The sequence below is a fragment of the Myodes glareolus genome, chromosome 11 (genome assembly GCF_982192425.1).
Source record: "Myodes glareolus chromosome 11, mMyoGla1.1, whole genome shotgun sequence".
In the NCBI taxonomy this organism is placed as follows: Eukaryota; Metazoa; Chordata; class Mammalia; order Rodentia; family Cricetidae; genus Myodes; species Myodes glareolus.
The window spans coordinates 43,190,459-43,210,962 of NC_142036.1; the positions used below are offsets into that span (position 1 = coordinate 43,190,459).

At 43.2% G+C, this 20,504-nt stretch overlaps 1 protein-coding gene across 7 annotated transcripts in view; it reads right to left on the minus strand.

Moving 5' to 3' along the window:
- Rgs6 (regulator of G protein signaling 6) overlaps positions 1 to 20,504 on the minus strand; it is a 533,969-nt gene that overhangs the window by 147,908 nt on the left and 365,557 nt on the right. For all 7 annotated transcript variants that reach the window (XM_048449096.3, XM_085697415.2, XM_085697420.2 and 4 more), the window contains one exon: positions 20,032 to 20,131. In XM_048449096.3, the coding sequence (XP_048305053.1) occupies positions 20,032 to 20,131 (100 nt within the window). The remainder of the gene's footprint in view (positions 1 to 20,031; positions 20,132 to 20,504) is intronic.

A 20,504-nucleotide genomic window follows, 5' to 3' on the forward strand; every position in this document is an offset into this window, starting at 1 on the left:
AGACCCTACTTTGATTATTTATAAAAGTTTTTGTAATCACTTATATTTTTAAAAATCAATGATATTTTAATATAGTGTATGTATTGTGTGTATGTGTGTGTTGTGTGTATATGTGTGTGTATGTGTATGTGTGTGTGTGTGTAGGTCAGAGGACAACTTGTAGAACTTGATTCTTTCCTTATACCAAGTAGGTCACCAGGATCCAGCTCAGGTTGCCAGGTTTGGTGACTGGTACCCCTATGTGAACCATCTCATCAGCCCTTATCCTTCCTCTTAAAGCACACTGTCCCCAAAGTTCTCAGCTCCAGTCTACTTTAGACTGAGCATGTGACTATATTACAGCTAAGATGGCCCCATTCTTAGGATATGGAATCATTGACTGCTAAGGTTATTCCATGATGAACAGAATCGTTCTGAAACATTCTGCTAAACGATACATTCCCTACTTTACTTGTTTCTTTCTCTCGCTATGAACATGATGACCTGAGAGAAGAGTCAGAAGATGTGGGCTCCTTTCCCAAAAAGCACTGCTGACCAGCACACTCAATTTCTCTATAACTTAGAGCATCCTTAGAGAGTAGATCGGTGATTCTACACCCCAAATGCACATTAGAGTGGTTGAGAAGCTTTGTCACTTAGTGATGCTGAGCCACGTCCCAAAGCCCCCAGGAGTTTGGAAACTGGACACGCTGTGACATCTACATGTCCTCCCACCTGCAGTCAGGGTAAAGGGCCACTGAGCCATTTGGTCCCTCACAACCTCGATTATTCCCAAATTCCATTTTATAGCTCAGACTAACTTGCCGTGGGCTCGACTATGGCTTCCCAACACCCTGAGGGGAATTCACAATGCGTCAGATCTTCCTGTGTGGATGGGTAGAAGGGAAATGAGCATGTGAGATGCAGTATTTCCCCAGGTTGTAAGGTGGGGGCAGTGTATCTCTGAGGCTTGCCGCTCATTATTTGTTTGGCCAGTTAGGCGTCTCTGACCTCCACAGCCTCTTATGGTGGTGAGGATCCGCACTGCTGCCATGTGCACTCTTGATCTGTCAAGTCTCAGCCTTTGCCTGTTGGCAGCTCATCTGGAAATTTGAAATCTTTCCCAGAGACAAGAGGGGAGAGAATGGAGAAGGTCCAGCTCATCGTGTACAAGGACTGCTAGGGAGGATGGTGCAAGGTTTGCATGCAGTCTCCATGCTGCAGCTAGGCTCCTTAGGAGGCCATATGTGCCTGTATGGCTTAGCAAAGTCACCTTCACCAGAGTGCTTCTCCTGAGGATCTCCGGGTAGGTGGCCCATGGGATGCATCGGTATGTAAGGTTCAGAGGGCAGAAGGCAAGCTGCAACCTTGCAGATCACCCACACTGCTTTCTATTTGCTGCTCACTTATTGTTGAGTGGGGGGGTGGCAGAAGTGAGGGATGCAAAACTACTCTATTTTCCTGTCGCCAGCATAGTCCTTTGACCTCTAGTCAGGCATGTATTTATCAAGGTGTGACAGAAGCAAGTGTTCTCTGCAGGACAGCTATGCAGATGGGAAGCGGTGGAAACCCATACGGGTTTCTGGCATCTGTTCTGTATTTTAGCTCAAGGCTTTTGTCCCCCGTACTTCCTGTCCATTCCCTTTTGCCTCCTACCTCTTTGACTTCAACCCCCATCATTTCATGATCAGACCATCTTTGAGTGATGTCCCCACAACTCAAGTCTAACAGGTCTGATATTAAGGATGCTTCCCCTTTCTTTCCCCCTCTCCCACTCTCTCACTGTTGTATCTGCTTTTCTGATTAAACTGATACTATGGCCTCTAAAAGGTCCCCATCTGATTATGCCATCCTCATTTGAAACCTTCAACGTTTCCCTCAGCTGCTCTCAAGAGAAGACTCTCCTGGGCTCCAGCTTCACCCTCTTCTTATGCCTTCTCCCTTCTCTATGGTGCAGATGCTCACCTTACATGCCAGAGTCCTTCCTTTGCCTAGGCCACTCATCCTACTTGCCAGAGTGTAGGCAGATGTTTCTCGACCACCCTGTCCCCAAATATCTGTCAGATATTTCCCAAATAATTGACTCAGAGGCTAATATTACTCATAAATGCTCAGCCAATAGCTCAGGCTTATTACTAACTAGCTCTTACAGTTTAAGTTAACCCATACTTCTATTTACGCTCCACCACATGACATTACCTTTAGTCACATGGCATCACATTCATCTCTTGCTCCCTCTGCAATGGCCTGGTGACTCCTGATTCTACCCTTCTCCCCATCATCCTTAGTTTAGTTTATACTTCCTGCCTGGTCAAACCAATTTAACTGACAAAACTTTACAGCGTGCTAGAGGATTATTCCACAGCACTAGAGTCCTCCCTCTGCTGAGGCCACTCACCCTACCTTCCAGAGTTCTCCCACAGAGAAGATTTTGCATGTGGCACTTTTCTCAATGCTGTGACAAAAATGTATCACAGATACAACTTCAGGGCTCGTGTTTAAGGGGGATTTTGGACCACCATAGTAGAGAAGGAAGGCATAGTGGAGTTCATGGTGGCAGCAGTGTATTGGGAGGCTTGTTCACATAGTGTGGGCCAGGAAGTAGAGAATGTAGGCCAGAAGCAGGGGCAGAAATCATCTTCAAAGGCCTGTTCCCAGGGACCTGCTTCTACCAGCCAGGCCACACCTCCTACTGTGCCACAGCCTTCTAAACAATACTGCCAGGTAAAGACCAAGCCCTTAAATCATGTCCCTGTGGGAGACATTTGAGGCTCAAACCATAACATGTTCCCTTGGCCTGGATGTCCCCTTTCGGGCCAACTTTCCTGGCTATCCCCATTAATCTGTCATCTTAGTTTACTGGTCAGCCTCGTCTTTTCTCTTTATCGCATACACACCTCTCCCATGAACACCAGCTCACGCTCACTGTGCATGTTATCTTTTCCCTAATTCTCTTCTCCCCTTGGATCCTGAGCCTCTGGTGGTTAAAAAAAAAGGCTGGTTATTCTTGACTGTGTTTTCCCTTATACCTGGTACCTTCTTTGGTAGGCTGTTAGTTTTTCTTCTTGGCATAAGAAATATGAGTTCAAAAAGTGAGTAAAGACGCTAAACAGTTGGAGGACATGGTAGAGAAGGAACAGGGGACAATAGGGCTGAAGGTTGGAGGGTTAACATCTGTTCCCCCCGGAGGAAGGAGGCTCACTGGTCACTGTGGATGAAGCCTCTCCTGACCACACCCAGTTGGCTCAATGCCTTTCTGCAACAAAATATGTTGGAACCTATTGGCTCATGCATATTGGATGCCTTCTGAGAGAAAGCCCAACTCCCCTTCGCCTTGGCCAGTTACTGCTAATAACTTCTTGAATGTGACAGCTGTTATTCTTAACTACTGACGCAACCACGAAGTGGTGTTTGACTCTTTTCTTAAAGTTTGGATTGCTTGAGAATAAAAGTAAAGCTTGGAACCGTAGCAGTGTCTTCAGAATAACTCATTGGGGCTCTGTGGAAGAGGAAACAACCAATACTTCTATGAGTTAGGGCAATGCCTCCCTTCCAGGACCAATTTAGATAAGCAAATCGTTTTCATGGATGACTGGTCCATGTGCTTGCTCTCGCTAAGGTATGGGTCAATGTCAACCTCTGCTTCAGGTTTCGGAGCCCAGCCTCCTAACACAATCCTGGAGAATGAAGCTCCATCCAGGCTCTCAATGACTGATGCTTGTCTGTAGCCCCTAGAAAGGAGCAACCAATGATTTCAAGGGGCCAGGCTGCTGCATCTTAGCCCTGGAGTGAGAACCAAAATCCTTGGCTTGAGTGCCGGCCCCACTTGGAGACCTTGGGAAGCTCACACAACCAGCTTGTCGAAATCCATATTCCTTATTGTCACACGAATCACTCCATGAGATCTCAAAAGACCTTGAGCCTTTAGTATATCGTATTCTGGGGCTTTCCCATCCCTACAGCAATCATGTTGAGCTGCCTTGCTTAGACGAGCACAATGACTTCTGGGAAGTCTTTGCAGATGCTGAATTCAGGGAATTATCACTTATCCCAGCTTCCCTCATTCCTCGCTCCCTTCCCAATTTTTTTCTCTGACCATTTTTTTTCCACATAAGCATACATCTGAGGATACCATTTTTTTTTAAAACAGCACTGTATTACATTCTTTTGAGGCAAGATTTACACTGAAAACTTCATGGTATTACACCCTCCTCCCCAACAGACTGGTCAGCAAGGCCATTTGTAGACACCACTGTGGCTCAGGTGAAAATCTGCTCTCCCTAAGAGCCACGGCTCTTTCTAACCTTTTGTTTTAGTTGGTATTCCTCAGTTTTAAGGACTAATTTTTTTATAAGGTTGAGAGAACAAACTTCTTTTCTTTAAATTTATTTATTTATTTATTGCTTATTTATTGTATACAACATTCTGCTTCCATGGATACCCACAGGCTAGAAGAGGGTACCAGATCTCATTACAGATGGTTGTAAGCCACCATGTGGTTGCTGGGAATTGAACTCAGGCCCTCTGGAAGAGCAGCCAGTGCTCTTAACCTCTGAGCTATCTCTCCAGTCCCCTAATTTGCTTTCTTAAGGACTTTTCCACTTCCCTGCACTCCACTACGAGCTATGATTGAGTCTTACACCACACAAGTGTGTGCTATCCTTGGACCCCAACTTTAAGTGCCAGCTTGACTTTTATGGTTAGTTTTGGGATATGCAATGGAATTCAAAGAATTTATGAAAATTAATTCAACAGACTCATTAATTAACACAGCTCCAACATTTTCTACCCACATGAGATAGCCTTTCCCTTCCTTAATGTAGGAAAAAACATTCCTGCTTGAATATGAACTATCTGAATGGCTTATTTGTGGTTCTCCCCTAAGTCTTGATGAACGTTTTGTACCTAAATGAATGAAGTAATAAATAGCCAAGCATAATTATTGACTCTTGAGAACGAAATAGTCACAGCATCAGCTATGCTCCTATTCATGACAATCAGTTTCCAAACGTTCCCAGACTGTGTGCTGGGACCTGGGATTTGGGTTATGGGCAATGGGAAATGCAACTTTATCTTTGGATTTTGATGACTTGGAGGTGATTCCCATCCCTACCTGCACTTTCTTCAACCAGTACGACTCCAGTCCTCACCCCAGGGAGCAGCCAGGGATGCGCTGTTCTCACACCTTGGAGGACTGACCAGTAATAGCAAAAGATGAAGAGACAGACCCTGGCCTTTGAGCCTCAGAAGGACTTTAATCTCCAAGGACTCCTGGCAAAAAAAGTGGGGGTGAGCACTGTGGCAAAAGAAAAAGGAAAAGCAGCTGGTGGAGAAGGCACCCCACCCTCCCCGAGGAGCACCTGTCACACCATCTACAGAACACAGGCTTGGGCATCAAGAACAGAGACCATTATTGCTTTCAGTCAGAGGAAAGTAGACGGAGCTCGATGAGTTGCTCGTCTCTGTTCCCCAGCCCCACAGTCACACGCCCAGTGGGGGAGAGGGGTAGGGACAGAATCAATGAGTTGAGCAGAGAGCCTGAGACAGTCAGCAGAATTTCTCATAGGAAAGAAGGGTAAGTCGAATACTTTATGTAAAAATACAAAAAACCAAACAGTGAGCTGACACCATAACATACAAATCCCAGGGCATGTATTCGTCAGCTTTTCTGGTGCTATGGCCAAACCTGGCAAAAGAAAGCTAAGGGAGGGAAGATGAGCAGGTCACGTGGCATCCATCGTCAGGAAGCAGGGAGAGGTGAAGACTGGTGCTGGCTTGTTTTCTCCTTTACAGTCAGTCCAAGATGGCTGCCCACAGTCAAGTGAGTCTCCCAGTCTGTCTCTATTCACCTGATCTTGGTAGTCCCTCATAGGCATGCCCCGAGCTGGTCTCCTAGCCCATTCTAGAGCCCTGGGCTCTAGAACAGTGACAACCAGTCCTGAGCACCACTCTTTCAAACCACAGCATCAAGTGAGTTCTATTGCGACCAACAGCTCTGTTTTAGAGATGAGGAAACTGAGGCAGGATGAGGGTAGGTGAAGTGGCCAAAGCGGATCGCCAGTAAGCGCACAGGTAAACATGACACAGGGGACATGAGCGGGTAGCAATAATGCTGGCCCAGGTGTAACAGAACGGCCTCTCCTTCTTGCTTGAGATCGTGGATACTGCCATGCTCATTCACGGCTCAAATGCATCCGGTTAAGAGGTTTTGACAGTGTTACTAGTTCAAGGTCAGCTCGTCAAATGAACTGCCATCACACTTGTTCCATCAGAATTCCTTCCTCCCCCATAGTATGGTGTTGACCAAAGCCGAACCTAAAACCAAGAACAGGGAGAGGGGAGTCATCTCCCACAGGCCTTCAGAACCAACCATGCTGGAGGAATGTCCTAACTCCATCCTGTCTCCTGTTTCTTCATCTTTACAACACAGTCTTAGGGTTTAACTTATTGCTTAGAGCTGGTACACAGGTTTGAGACAGGACTGTGTCCAATCCCAAACTGGCAGGAGTGCGCATTGCTGAGGATGTTGGGAGACGCCCATGGAACTGTTGGCTATCTAAGTTTGTGTCCAAGTAGGACATAGTCTGAATAAATAGAACTCTTAGGCCACCATAATTTGGGAGGGAGAAATATTTGAAAGCCAAGACGATTTAGAATCCCATGGTGACAACATAAAACTTATGGGCTTTAATGCAATTATTATTAGTATTCACAATTCTCTAAAAATTATCCCCCCCTTTCCCTTTAATGTCTGTATGTGTGGTAGCAACCCCCAAAGAGCTCTGCTTTGGTTTGCCCTCAGAGGGATCAATCCTTGAGAAAGAAGGAACATCGGGTGAGAGAACTTGATATCAACAAGGGAGTTCTCTGTCTTTATTTTGAGCATTGCTTGGGTCTAGACTAATATTCCACATTGCCTATTTATGACAGTTAATAAGTGGAGTAATGGCTAGTGGCAAGTGGTTAACGACCAGAGAACAGTCAGATGGGTCATTTACAGGTTTGTTTCCCGGGGTGTAGCACATGGGCAAACACACACCATGCCCAGCCAGGCATGCTAACGTGTGACGGCTATTCTTGCTTTTTAACTTGATTACATCTGGAATTAACTAAAACCCTCATGGCTGGGCACACCAGTGAGCAAGTTTTGCTGAATTAAATTATTTGAAGGAGGCAAGACCCACTTCTAATCCAGATCTTTTGAGGTGGGATCCATCCACCTTTAATCTGGGTCACACGGTCTGCTGGCAGCCTATGTAAAGGATATAGAAGAAGGAAGCTCTCTCTGCCTGCTTGCTCTTGCTCTCTCTAGCAAGTTCATCCCTTCACCGTCATTAGAGCCCATTTCTTCAGGATTCTGGCACATACTGAATACCAGCTGAGACAGCCAGCCTAGTGGATTGAACAACCTTTCTTGGACCTTCCATTGGTAGAGAGCGTTATTGGACTAGCTGGACCACAACCTATTCTCTAATAACTTTCATATATATTATATATATTATATATATTATGTTATATATATTCTATAAGTTCTTTTCCTCCAGAGAACCCTAATACATAATGCATTCCTACACTATTAGCACTAAAACCCCGAGGCAGGAGTTGAAGGTCGTCTTTGTCTGCATAGGTCATTCAAGACCAACCTGGGCCACATGAGACCCTGACTCAAAAACATCTAGCAACAACAATAACCCCCCAACCAACAACACAGCACAAAGCACAAGAACTAATACAGCTCATTTAAAAACACATATATTTGTATGTTTGTCAAGGTTTCCTTGTCTACTAAGCGTCAAAGTAAACTTCCTGAGTCAAGGCACACCTCAGATCACAGCAAAGTGAAACTCTTCTCCCCAAAGTGAGTAATGTTCATTTAGCTCTGTCTCATGGGACATGCTTCTTTCTTCAGCTGTTCATGTGTGGCCACAGCTTTGCACAGTCAGCCTCATGTGTGCACAGTTGCTCACACCTGTGTACATGCAGCCATGTATACACAACTTTTACAAGTCCATAGTTATTCAGCCATAGACTCCTGAAAACCAATTTCATCGTAAAATACATTCCAAATGTATACAAAATGTGTAAGTACAGACATAGTTTAAAATTATAATAAAATGACCACCATGTTCTGATACAGTCTGAACAGCTTTGAGATCTGGGTGTCTCTGCCTCTTAGTATTTATTGATCTGCTTCTCCTAGAAGAGTTAGTCCTTCCATCCAAGTTTTCATTTCTTCTTCTTAACCAAAGGCCTAAGAATCCTTGTAACCCATGGCTTAATTTTGTCTACTGTTGGCTTTCATACAAATGAGGTCATGGCATGTTTGTATCTTTCTTATTAATCTCTGTTATGTTTTCAAGTTGTATCCCTGGTAAAGAGTACAGCTGTGTACAGTTCTCCCTTTTGACTACGTGTTTCCCTTTTCTGTCCACAGCCAACAGCCATGCTCAGATCTCTCTGGATGTTGCTGACATGAACAGTGGGGCTAAATCAACTGCCTCTGAGCACTTGCCCAAAGGCTTCTCCAGGCCATAATATAGCCCTAGTAGTGAAGACACCGACTCACGAATAGGCAAGAGTTCAGTGTACACAGACATTGTTACCATAGTGCTGTCCAATGAGGGCTGTCGGTTCCCACTCCCATCAACCCAGGTTAGCATTTCCCTTGTGCACGCGTACAGACTTGGCCCAGTCAAAGACCTTGAGGTTTTCTAGTTTGGTTAGTTGAAAGGGTGTCCTTCCATAGGTTCGGTTTACTTTTCCGAGACTATGGATGCCATTAAACCAGGTGGTACACGTCAGTGGCCACTTACATTTCTTCTTCTTGGGATTTTAACCATTTTCTTCTGTGGCGCTGCATTTTCTCAGTGTATAGGGGTCTTTCATGTATTCCTGAGCCTAATTTTTTTGTCACACCATGTTACAAATGTCTTCTCCACATCTGTCACTTGTTTCTGTCTTTTTTAAAAAATGGTGTTTTATGATGAACAAAAGTTCTTCATTTTTTCAAGTATGAAATTGTTAAAATCTAGATTTTAATATTTTTCGAATTTTAATTTATAAAGACATATATAGATAGGCATTGGCCATCACCCCGGACAGAGTCAGACTAGAACTACTAAGTTGGGGCATGCTTGCCCATCAACTCCTCTCAATTCGTATGCCTTTACTTCCCAGTATTTCTGAAACACACCCTTTGGTAAAAAAAAAAAAAGAAAAGTTAACTGTACACTGCTTTTGTTAAATAATTTTGCTTTTGTTAAAAGACAGTTTTGTTACATATAACATTCTGAGTTCCTTTCCCTAAACACTTTGAAGATTTTCTTCCTCTGAACTATGATTTTGCTTCTATTTTTACACAGAAATCACCTGTGTGATTATTTTAAAAGTGTAGGCAATCTGTCTCTTCTCTAATTATTCAGAAGCTCTTCCTTTGGTGTTCCGTGTTCTACACGTTGCCCTTACTCTAGCTAGAGATGGATTCCCTCCCAGTCCATCTTGCTTGGACTTGTCAGTTAGCGTGAGAAAGGAAAACGAGGCAATGGGGAAGAATGGCCCTATGATTTCCTTTTCAAAATAATCTGATTAGGTGTTATAATATATCACTCTTCCCCTCCAGAACTTTAGCCTCGTCATGTTATCTGTTTCTGTTTCTGCAGGTCACATTTTGGGCACTTTCATCTGTTCTGTCTTATAGTTTGTCACCTCTCTTGTTAGTTGGGCCAAAATATCAATTTTACCTATGGGGTTGGATATTTCTGTCCACTTTCCAATTTCAAATACTATACTCTTCATTTATAGATATTCCATTTGGCTTAAAATATCAACATTTATAGTTCTTTTGGAGAATATCTCATTTTTGTCTGTGGTCATGCCAACCTGAATGCGCCTGGGCCAATCTTTGAAGCTAAACAGGGTCAGGCCTGTCTAGCACAAGGATGGGAGACTTCACCTTCTATCATCCAAAGACTCCTAACGACCTCTTATATCTTTCTAAGAATTAGATAAATATATAAAATTATAGATTTTTTTTATCAGTTTGACCTCTAAGGATAGTAATTTCCTATGACATGATTTAATCATTCTTCTATAAGATAAATATAATTCCAATTTAATATACAATCTTAAATTCTAACATAATTTCTAACCTTCACTCATGCTGGCTTTATTTTCAGGTTGCTAAGACTATTTTAATTCTTATGAAAACTTTTGAAATTTGTACTTAAAGTGTCTTTCTCTAGGGACCAGAGAGACGGATCACTGGGTGGGTAAAGTATTAGCTACCTGTCTTGACAACCCAAGCTCAATCTTTTGAGTCCTTGTAAAGTGCCAGGTTGGTGGTCCACATCTCAGCACCCCTCCTGCAAGACGGGAGGAGACCGGAGTGTTCCCTGCTCACATGGGGGGGAGGGCTCACAGTCAGCCTGGGATGCGCAGCATAGACAGCAGCAGAAAATGGGGGAGACCCGGCCTCAAAAACACGGAAAGAGAGAATCGGCTCCTGAGAGTTGTCCTCTGATCTCCACACACACATACATGGCACATGTGTACTCTCTCTCTCTCTCTCTCAATAAAAGTTCTTTTAAAAGAAGTGTCTTACATCAGAAGAAGAGAAGAAAATAAGAGGAGGAAAAAAAGAAGAAGAAAAGAAGAGAAGGAAGAAGAGAAAGAGGAGCAAGCAGAGAAGAAGAGGAGGAGGAGGAAGAAGAAGGAAGAGGAGGAGGAGAAGGAGGAGAAGGAGGAGGAGGAGGAGGAAGAAGAAGAAGAAGAAGAAGAAGAAGAAGAAGAAGAAGAAGAAGAAGAAGGGGAAGGGGAAGGGGAAGGGGAAGGGGAAGGGGAAGGGGAAGGGGAAGGGGAAGGGGAAGGGGAAGGGGAAGGGGAAGGGGAAGGGGAAGGGGAAGGAGAAGGAGAAGGAGAAGGAGAAGGAGAAGAAGAAGAAGAAGAAGAAGAAGAAGAAGAAGAAGAAGAAGAAGAAGAAGAAGAAGAAGAAGAAGAAGAAAGTGTCTTCCTCCAGAATGAGATGTGCTTGCTTCTGCCAAGTACCTAAGGCTATACTTGGAGTCTTGAAATTATTTACATGGAGTGTGGGGCCACAAGAGGCTTAGTGAGATAAACCAACAAGAAGAAACCAGAATTCAGGATTAAGAATAATTCAGGAGTTAAGCAGTAAGTGGCACACACTTTTGATCTCAGTGCTTGGGAGGAAGGGGCTGGAGGATCTCTGTGAGTTCGAGGCCAGTCTGGTCTACAGATCTAGTTCCAGAACAGCCAGGGCTACACAGAGGATCCCTGTCTCAAAAAACAAAACAAAACAAAACAAAACAAAAAATCCAGGAAGATGTTCCTACTCTTCCCATTTCCATTATTTTCCTAACTGAAGCCAATACAACTTCCGTAACTTCCCCTCTGGCTCCCCTCACAAAGGCTTCCAGCCCCTTCTGTCACTTAATGCCGTTGCTCCTCAAGCATTCATGAGCCATCTGCCCTGTAGCTGGGGTTTTCTTCTCTCTCTCTTTAAAATGTAGACTTCTGTCAGATGGACAGATGTTTTCTGAAAGGCTCCTCCTGCAGCAGTTCACCTTCCTGGATTCTTGATTTCCAGTTTATGGCCTCTAAATATGTCCGCAACATTGTAACCAGTTCAAGAGCTGCACCAAACAGTGTTATTGTGACATCTAGATGATTCTATGGCTAAACACAGACGTCTAAGCCTCCTATTGCCACTAGGCAGTATGTATCTAGTTTCAACAGTATGAACTCAGACCCTATTGCGAAATGATTTTCTTAGTTATTTTCCTCAAATTTTTTTTTCTAAAAAGCCAAATCTCCTTACCTACTGTTTAATGACACCATGAGCCAAATATTTAGCTTTCTGTCTAATTGTAAGTGGTCCGGTTAAAAATCCAAGTCCAATTCTCACTTTAATTTCTTTCCAGCCCCATCTCACAGACTTTGCAGTGAAATGGGTAGACTCAGCCTTGGAGCTCTACACTCTGTCTTTTCTCCACCAGTCTTCATGGAGAGCCTTCCTGGTGCCCCCAAGGGTCACAGAGATCCTGGTTATCAACGTCCCGTGTCTCTCTCCATCTCACTCTGTGGGCCCTGATTTCTCATTGGTAAGGAGACTCCATACATAACTTTCTACTCCAAGAAGCGAGCTCACAAACTCCAGATGTAGCTGACAGATGTTCCAGGAACTTTTCCATAATTGTTTATGTATTTATTTCGGCAGCAGAAGGAAGGAAGGGCGAAGGGTCCAACAGCTCAATAAGAATCCAGCCAAGGAAGGGGAGTGGTCAACATCCCTTCCTGTACGCATGATCATGACCAGTGTTTCTGCTGGAGCTCTCCTCTCTTTGTTTAGTGGGAAGAGAGCCTTGGATCCTGGAAGCGATATTTAAATAAGCAGGTACAGTGACAGCAAAGGCTTAAATACATATTTTTGGCTTTTTTCTCCAACTAAAGTCCTGCGGTGGAAACTTGCCCCCTTGCTGCAGGGGTGTTGTGAGGTGGGGCTTGGGTCATGAGGGGGAGCCTGCAGGGACAGGTTATTGCCTCCATGGAACGGGTTGCGTGAGTTTTACTCTCTTCCTGACATACCTGCTTACTTTTTCACATTTCCCTTATGACCTGAAGCATTAGGAGACAGTTTCCAAAAGCTGCCCAGATGCTAGCACCATGCACCCAGACTCCAGCCTCCATCCATGAGTTAGAATAACTTTTTTTTCTTTATAACTTATCCAATCTCACCTATCCAGAGTAGCAACAGGAAACAGACTGACAGCGACTCTGAAGAGTGCCTTGTTCTTAGTCCTGAACTCACCTTCTTCTCAGCACTTGGTTTACACATGTGAGCAGAAAGGTAGAAAGATTTCAGGTGGTATTAATAGCTAACAGATGCTGTCAATGATAAACTCAACCTGTGTTTCCATTTATTATGAATTCTCAGGAGCAACAGCACTCCAAGGACATATGTCTGAGAAATAGAGGGGACAGAATTCTATAGAAGATATTGAATGAAAGATACTTTCGCTTCTGGAAAGTGGTGTCTTGGGAACAGAGAATAGGTTAAGGATTGCATCCCGACTTTTATATAAAGATAATGCTGCTATTCCTTCCTCCCTGCAACTCCCCCAGGGCTTATAGAGAAGGCAACTAGTTCAAGGAAGTTGGCAGCCATAGTTGATCCTTCGTCCATCACTCAGGGACAAGGCATGGTGCCCATTCAAGTGTCTTGGTCCTTTTTTAAAAAACTGGCTCATTGTCTTGGAGTCAATGACAACATGTCTGGATTTCATTTTCATCTCAAATTTTGTCTCACTCTAAAACATTTTTGGGTAGAAATGTTTAAGAATAAACTTTAGAATACAATTAGTGGGTAGTGTGCTGTGTTTTCACTTTTAATAAAGGAACTGTCCTTCATTCAAATTAGCATTTCTTCTCATAGAAGAAGAAAACCCAGCAAGGAAAATTGTGGAGCAATGAATTAATGTGACATTTAGAGCAAGATTTTAATGACACAAAGGGCAAGAACATCAGAACTTTCCCTTTTTTTCCCCTCCCTTTTACAATTACAACTTGACATATTTCAGGATGTTGTTACCAAAATGAACCTTTTACGCAGAAAGTAGAAAACGCACGCATGAAAAGAAAAGGTGCCACAGAGAAGTCGCGTTGGTCAGGGTGGTCAAAGCACAACCAAGGCCGACTTAAACATTATCTTTCCTAGACTTGGCAGGAAGATGCCCAGTCATTTCTTCTGTGGAGTCAAAGAAGGTGAGTCTGACAAGGACCATGGACAACAGTTACTCCAGATGAGGATCCAGATGAGGCCCAAAGAGGCTGGTGGTCAGCTAAGGTCACACAGGCAGCTCGCAGCCCTAAACTCTCTCTGCTAAGCCACACTGCCAGTAGAGAAAACGGAAATACTGTAAAATGTTCACAGGCAACATCAAGCCTGGAGAAGCAAACTTGTGGCCTATGAACAATATAGAAATGCTCATGGGAAAAACGTGTGGAGTTAAGTTTAAAAAAAAAAAAAACCACATGCGTCTACCGGGAGTATTTTCTGAAAATTATTGGCACAATAAGAAAACCTCTAAAGGAGAGCCAGGTGAGTGTAATTTTGGTGAAATCCACTCCTCTTTGATTAGTGCAATCTCTCTTTGGGAGAGAGAGAGGTAGAACTGAGAGGAATGGCGTGAAGCAACAGAAGGAGGCAAGGGACTTTCAATTCATTATAAGAAGTTTTTCAAAGGTCACAGTTATTCAAAGATGGGATGAGGGATGAGGTCACTCATCACTGGAGGTTATTAAAGCAAAAGCTGGGAGAACTTGGCAGGGCTTCTACCAAATGCAGACACATTGTAGAGACAACCTGAGAAGATGCTGGGAACAGAAATTTCTGAGTCCAAACCCAAGAGGGCACCCTGGGACTGTATTTTTAGGAAGCCACACCAGTGATTCTCCTGCTCAGGGAAATGCATTGGACACCTGTATGAGAGGGTTGCAATTTAAGACTCTGTAATTCTCTTCACAAGTCAATGGGAGTCATTTGCATTGGTGGTAAGGAATCCAAATTCTTTTGGTCCTGTATCTGTGACCTCTGTGATCTTTCTCTGTGATTTTTTTTTTAAAAACACATTGCATCGTGTCATTGGGCTCAGGTTTCCTGTCTGTATAAACAAGTGAGGTTAGATGTCTCTTTGGGCTCCTAAATGCTAGGAGTTGGGTTTCTGGGGGTAGCCTGAGGAAATTCATCTTCAAAGTTCCTGGAAAATTCTTCAGGATGTTTGGGTGATGGAGAATTATCTTGGAATGGCTGTCAGTTACAGCTGGGCAAGGCTGTGTGATTTGGCTGCTTTCATGGCTCTGGCAGGCATCCTGCCCAGGATCTGCCTGTCTCCCACTGGTCAGGTGGGGAGGAGTTAGGGTTGGACCTGGGAACACAGGCGTGTCCCCACTAGCTTTAATTTTCTTTGTGACCAGTTACTGTTCAGGAAAGGAGATCTAGGGAGGCTCATCTGCTGTCCAGAAAGGAGCATGTTAGGATGATCATGAAGTGAACTTTCTGGGGACACCTTCCTCAGAATGCACACCTCTGGATGGGGAACTGGCGTGGCATAGCTCTAGGCTTCTTACAGATGCGCCTTGCAAGCTAATGAGCCCCAGTGATGATCAAATATTGGCTTCTGCTTTGTCCTTGACATTGTTCTTCCCTTTCCAGTTTCCCATCTATTTTCCCGCAGGACATTTATTTGCTGAGTCTCACCCTTGAAGCTCCTCATTTCTCACTGTTAAAAAGTGAGGAGATATTTGAATGGTTTGCCTTTTATCTTCTCTTCCTAAATACACCCATCTCTTATTTCTGTGCATTTCCTTTGGGGTCTTCCCAATGCCTACCTCACTAGACACAGGTGGAGCCCCAGGCATTTCTTTTTCATCTTTACCCAAGGTGTATCTAGGAATTCACCTAGGCATTCCTAACGGGAGGAGTGAGAACATTGTCCTTGAAATGTCAAAACGGAACTTCAAACCCCGAATCACAGGTGATGTGGGTGAGCAGGCTGTCCCCTGACTAGGTAGAGCAGGCTGTCCCCTGACTAGGTAGTGCAGGCTGTCCCTGACTAGGTAGAGCAGGCTGTCCCCTGACTAGGTAAAGCAGGCTATCCCCTCACTAGGTAGAGCAGGCTGTCCCCTGACTAGGTAGAACAGGCTATCCCCTGACTAGGTAGAGCAGGCTGTCCCTGACTAGGTAGGGGGTGCCTTACAGGTGGACAGGTGGAGGCTGTAGTGCCTGTCAAGTCCTTGAACACCACGACTCCTTCATTTATACTTTCTTTATAAACTATCTCCAGCTCTCCAGATCTTCAATCCTTTATTTCAAACTGTGCCCTAGACAGAACTATTCGAGGCCCTTTTCAACCTCAAATCTAGCCTGGCCAATCCTACCCTTGAATCTACTCTCCCAAACTCCCAGCTTCCTGAAGTCTACACACTGTGCTAAGGAACCACCTTTACCTAACGCAGGTTAGAACGATACAATGTATCTTTGTTTTTGTTACATGCATTTATTTTCTTGTAATAAAGACCTAATAATGAAGCATTCAGTGAAGCAAATGAAACATTTGAAGACCTAGATGAGAATCGAGAGGATACCATAGTGGGAGGGGGCTTAAGTTTCCCATGGAGGGGGGCGGGCTGTAGTTTCCATACATTTCATCCAAACAGGTGCTTCCGGTGCAAGGTCTAAATGGGCCCTGAAGGAATTCACCAGATAAACTTAATTTCTAAGACTGAGGGTCACTTGTTTTCTCTGACGTCACCACTCCAGCCCCTAGGAAAGGCTGTACTAGCAAGGCTCTAAACAAACAGACCACAAGCCTGCTTACAGCAGGGCCTATCTGAAAGACCAATCATCTAATCACATGATCGTGAGTGTCGCGCAATGCATACGGGTGCATTTGATGCCACTGGTGAATTCTAGAAAGCTTTATTTTTATTACCTGCTTTGTTCATAAATATGTCTTCTTCCCCATTCCTCCCTAACTCCTTTCTCATTGTTTTTTTTTTAAATCAATATTCCCAGGTTGGTATTTTTTTTAATCTCTAAAGTATTTTGGTTTTGATTTTAAAAAATATAGATGCTCTTGGATTTATAAATGGTTTATATCCTAATAAAATAAGTAAGTAAAGTATTCATTGAAAATTGAATGGATTGTTAAGTTCAAAGTACACTTAGTACGCCTTTACTGGTTAGTTTTTGTTGACTTGACCCAAGCTACAGTCTTGTGGGAAGAAGAAACCCCAACTGTAAAAATGCGTCCATCAGACTGGCCCTCAGGCAAGTCTGTGGGGCACTCTCTGGATTGTTTAATGCAGAGGGAAGGCTCAGTCTATTGTGAGGGGTACAACCCTGGGCATGTGATCCTGTGCTGCAGGAAAAAGCAAGGTGTGCAAGCCATAGGGATCAAGCCTGTAAGTAGGTTTCTCCCCAGTTTCTGCTTCAGCTCCTGCCTCCAGGTTCCTGCTTCAGTGCTGGGCCTGACTTTCCTCAATGTTGGACAATAACATTGGACGTTGAAGCCAAATAAACCCTTCCCTTTCCAAGTTACTTTTGGTCATGGTGTTTATGTCAGCTAAAGAAAATCAAACTAAAACTTAGCGGATACCCAACTAAAAATGAAATGAGCGAGTGGGCAAACAAATTGGGAAAATAACAGAATGGAACTTTTAACTATAAAAAGTAATGAAAATTATACTCTTGGCTAGACAGAAAGAAATTAGTTTTGAGAGAACAATACAATATCAGCAGATAGAGGCATTCCATGGTTCGTCTTAGGAAACTTGCATAAATTTTGTGTCTAAACTATCAACAAAGGTAAGAAAAACAACAGACCAATCTGTTCATAGACTTAACAATTATGAGTCAGGTACGGTGGCACACAAGTGTAATCCAGTACTTAGAAGGCTGAGGCAAGGTTATGAGTTCAAGGCAAGCCTGGACTACATAACAAGTTCAAGGACAGCTTGATCTAAAAGGGGAAGCCCTATCACAAAACAAATTCTGAACATACTATTAAATAAAATTTGACAGAGTATAAATATTAGTTCATGATATTTCATGAATTTAACTCTATTTAGAGGAATTTCAAGCACAATGCAGCTTCCAAATATATGTGGTAGTTGCTAAAGAATGAATTTTTGTGCCTCTGTGAAATGCACGTGCTGAGATCTAATCCCCCATAGAACAGAGGCAGAACCTTTGAGGGGCAGGTTTTGAGGGTGGAGCCCTAATGAATGGCATTAGTTCCCTTAAAGTGACCAGAGTGTCACCTTTATGTCATGTGGTATATATAAGCAGGTAGTCTACAACCAACGGTGGCTCTCGGCAGATCTGGCAGCTTCGGCATCCCATCCTAGATTTAATTTTTGGAGCCATGTGAAACAAATTTCCGTTGCTTATATTCCACCTTGTCTATCATGGCAGCCTGGGCTTTGGCAGTATTTGAATTCAAACAGTGACTTTATGGGCAATGAGTTGGGGTACCCTCGTTACTCAGTTCTTGATTAACATGAAGCAATAGCAATTCTTCTGTGGTGCACACGCTTGTGAAGGAGGACCCATGCAGGTTCGTATTACTGGTCCCACGGTCTGGGTACCGAGTGTTTCTCCCACCTTGTAAACTGTCCCTAGGAACACGGCAACTACTAATTTCTTCCCATACTGTGAATGTACACGGCATAAAACATTATAACCTTTTGGGTCTGATCTTTTCTTTATTTTTTAAACTCAAGGAAACCAATGCTGAGACCAGTCCAGGTTATTGCATGCACTACTGATTCACTCTATTCTATTGCTGAGTTTGCATAGACTAGACATTGTTCAACTGTTAGCCCGATAAATGACATTTGGATTGTTTCTAGGCTGTGCAGATTGTGAATAAAGCCACTACAAATCTTCGCATATAAATTTTTGTGAAGATGTGTTTTCATGTCTCCTGGGTAAATACCTAGGAGGGTAAGCAATGCTGGTCTTTCTAAGAATCTGCCAACCCCTTTCTCAGAGTAGCCCCAACCATTTTGCATTCCCACCAGCAACAAGAAAAAGGTCCAGCTCTATCATGCCATCCCAGTCCTGGCTCCAACAGTATATTTTTAGCCTTTATGGCATTTGATAGATACCAAGTTCTGATGGTCCCTGAATTTTGGAAAGCAAATAGTCAAATTTTGGAAATGAGAGAATCACCAAACTTTTGCCTTGTTTGAGTAGCAAGGCATACATACCTCTGTAAGAAAACTGAAGGAAAATGACTTATTCAATTGAAATAGAGGGAGAGCGGGGAGGGGAATTTATTTATTGGTACATAATAATAAATATTATAACTATCAATATAAAGATTATTTATAAACATAAATGAAATTTATTATAAACATAATATAAATAATAAAAAATAAGGAAACTCTAAGATATTGGTATTATTAATAAGTCAAAAGCTACGTGGTTACTGTTACTTTTGAAACTATAGCCATGGTTCTAATATATTTTACAAACAAAAATTTTTAAAGGGGGTTGGAAAGACGGCTCAGCAGTTGAGAATATATAATGCTTTTGCTGAGGACCCGAATTCACTTCTAGCACCCATACTGGGAGACTCTCAACCAGGTGCAAGGGACTTGATGCGTTCCTTTGGGGTCTAAGGAGACTTCCACACAAGTGTGTATGCATGCATGTGTATACACAGTTAAATTTTTTTAAAAAAAATCTTAATTTTTAAAGAAATAAGCTTGACTATATTGAACCACAAAAGCAACAGGATGCACAGCAATATTTTGAAATTTCTTTTAGAAAAGAAGTTTGAGTGGCATAAATTAAAAACTTACTTTTTGAGAGCATTTTATAGAACTTGAACATAAGAATTTCTTTAAACATGAAACTTGCCTTTAAACACATTTAAATGGAGCTAGACACAGTGGAATACACCTGTTATCCCAGTACTGGGAGGTTGAGGCAGGAAGATCTTAAGTTCAATGCCAGCCTGAGTTACCCAGTAAGATCATATCCCAAAAGAAACAAGCAAACAAACAACCCCAAACAAAATGGGACCTGCTTAATTTTTGTTTGTTTCTGATTTTTTTTTGAGACAGGGTTTCTCTGTGTAGCTTTGGAGCCTGTCCTTGAACTCACTTTGTAGACCAGGTTGGCCTTGCACTCACAGAGATCCCCCTGCCTCTGCCTCCTGAGAGCTGGAATCAATGGCGTGTGCCACCACTGCCCGGAAACCTGCTTAATTTTTAAGAGCGTTTGTTTATCGCCACAGGCCACATTGCTAATCTGCCAGTTCATGCATTAGAGGTAATGGCTACACACACGTGAAAGGTTCCTCACTATAGGGCGGCTCTTGATGACGGATGAAGAGTAGGCTTTTGCTAAAAGCCAAGAGTAGGATGGCCTTTGAGTCAAGTCCCTCACAGAAGCGTGACTCACCCCTAGACACCTCCACACAACTCCAGAAGTCTGGTTGTCCCTGACACCTTGTAAGGATGCGTTACCTGTGACGACACTGGGGATTTTGGAGAGAAAGCTCTTAACTGTTCTGATGGGCACACCCCCTGTCTTGTCATCTTGCATCTTCGTAATGATGTCCTCGATCTGAAAGAGGTTGAAGAAAAGAGGGGTTAGTGGTTTTTGTGCACAGCAATGAAAAACGCAAGCCTCTATTAAATAGTACAGGTGTGTATAACATGAATGCTAGCAACAGGAATTCGGGCGAACCCCACCCAGGCAGGACACAAAACCAGGGTTCGCTAGGTGTGGGGAGGTCACAGCACTAGCGCACCCAGGGAAGAACAAGTGCATTGGAGTTCATGATGGGGTCCAAAATGAACATCAATATGGATGTGATGAGATTTCTCCTCGTATTCAAATTAAGTTTTTATCATAAGAAACTGCCATATTTGATTCCTCCAAGGTGGCAGTTTCCTAAGGTTTATCCTAAAATAAGCAAATCATTAGGAATTTCGGG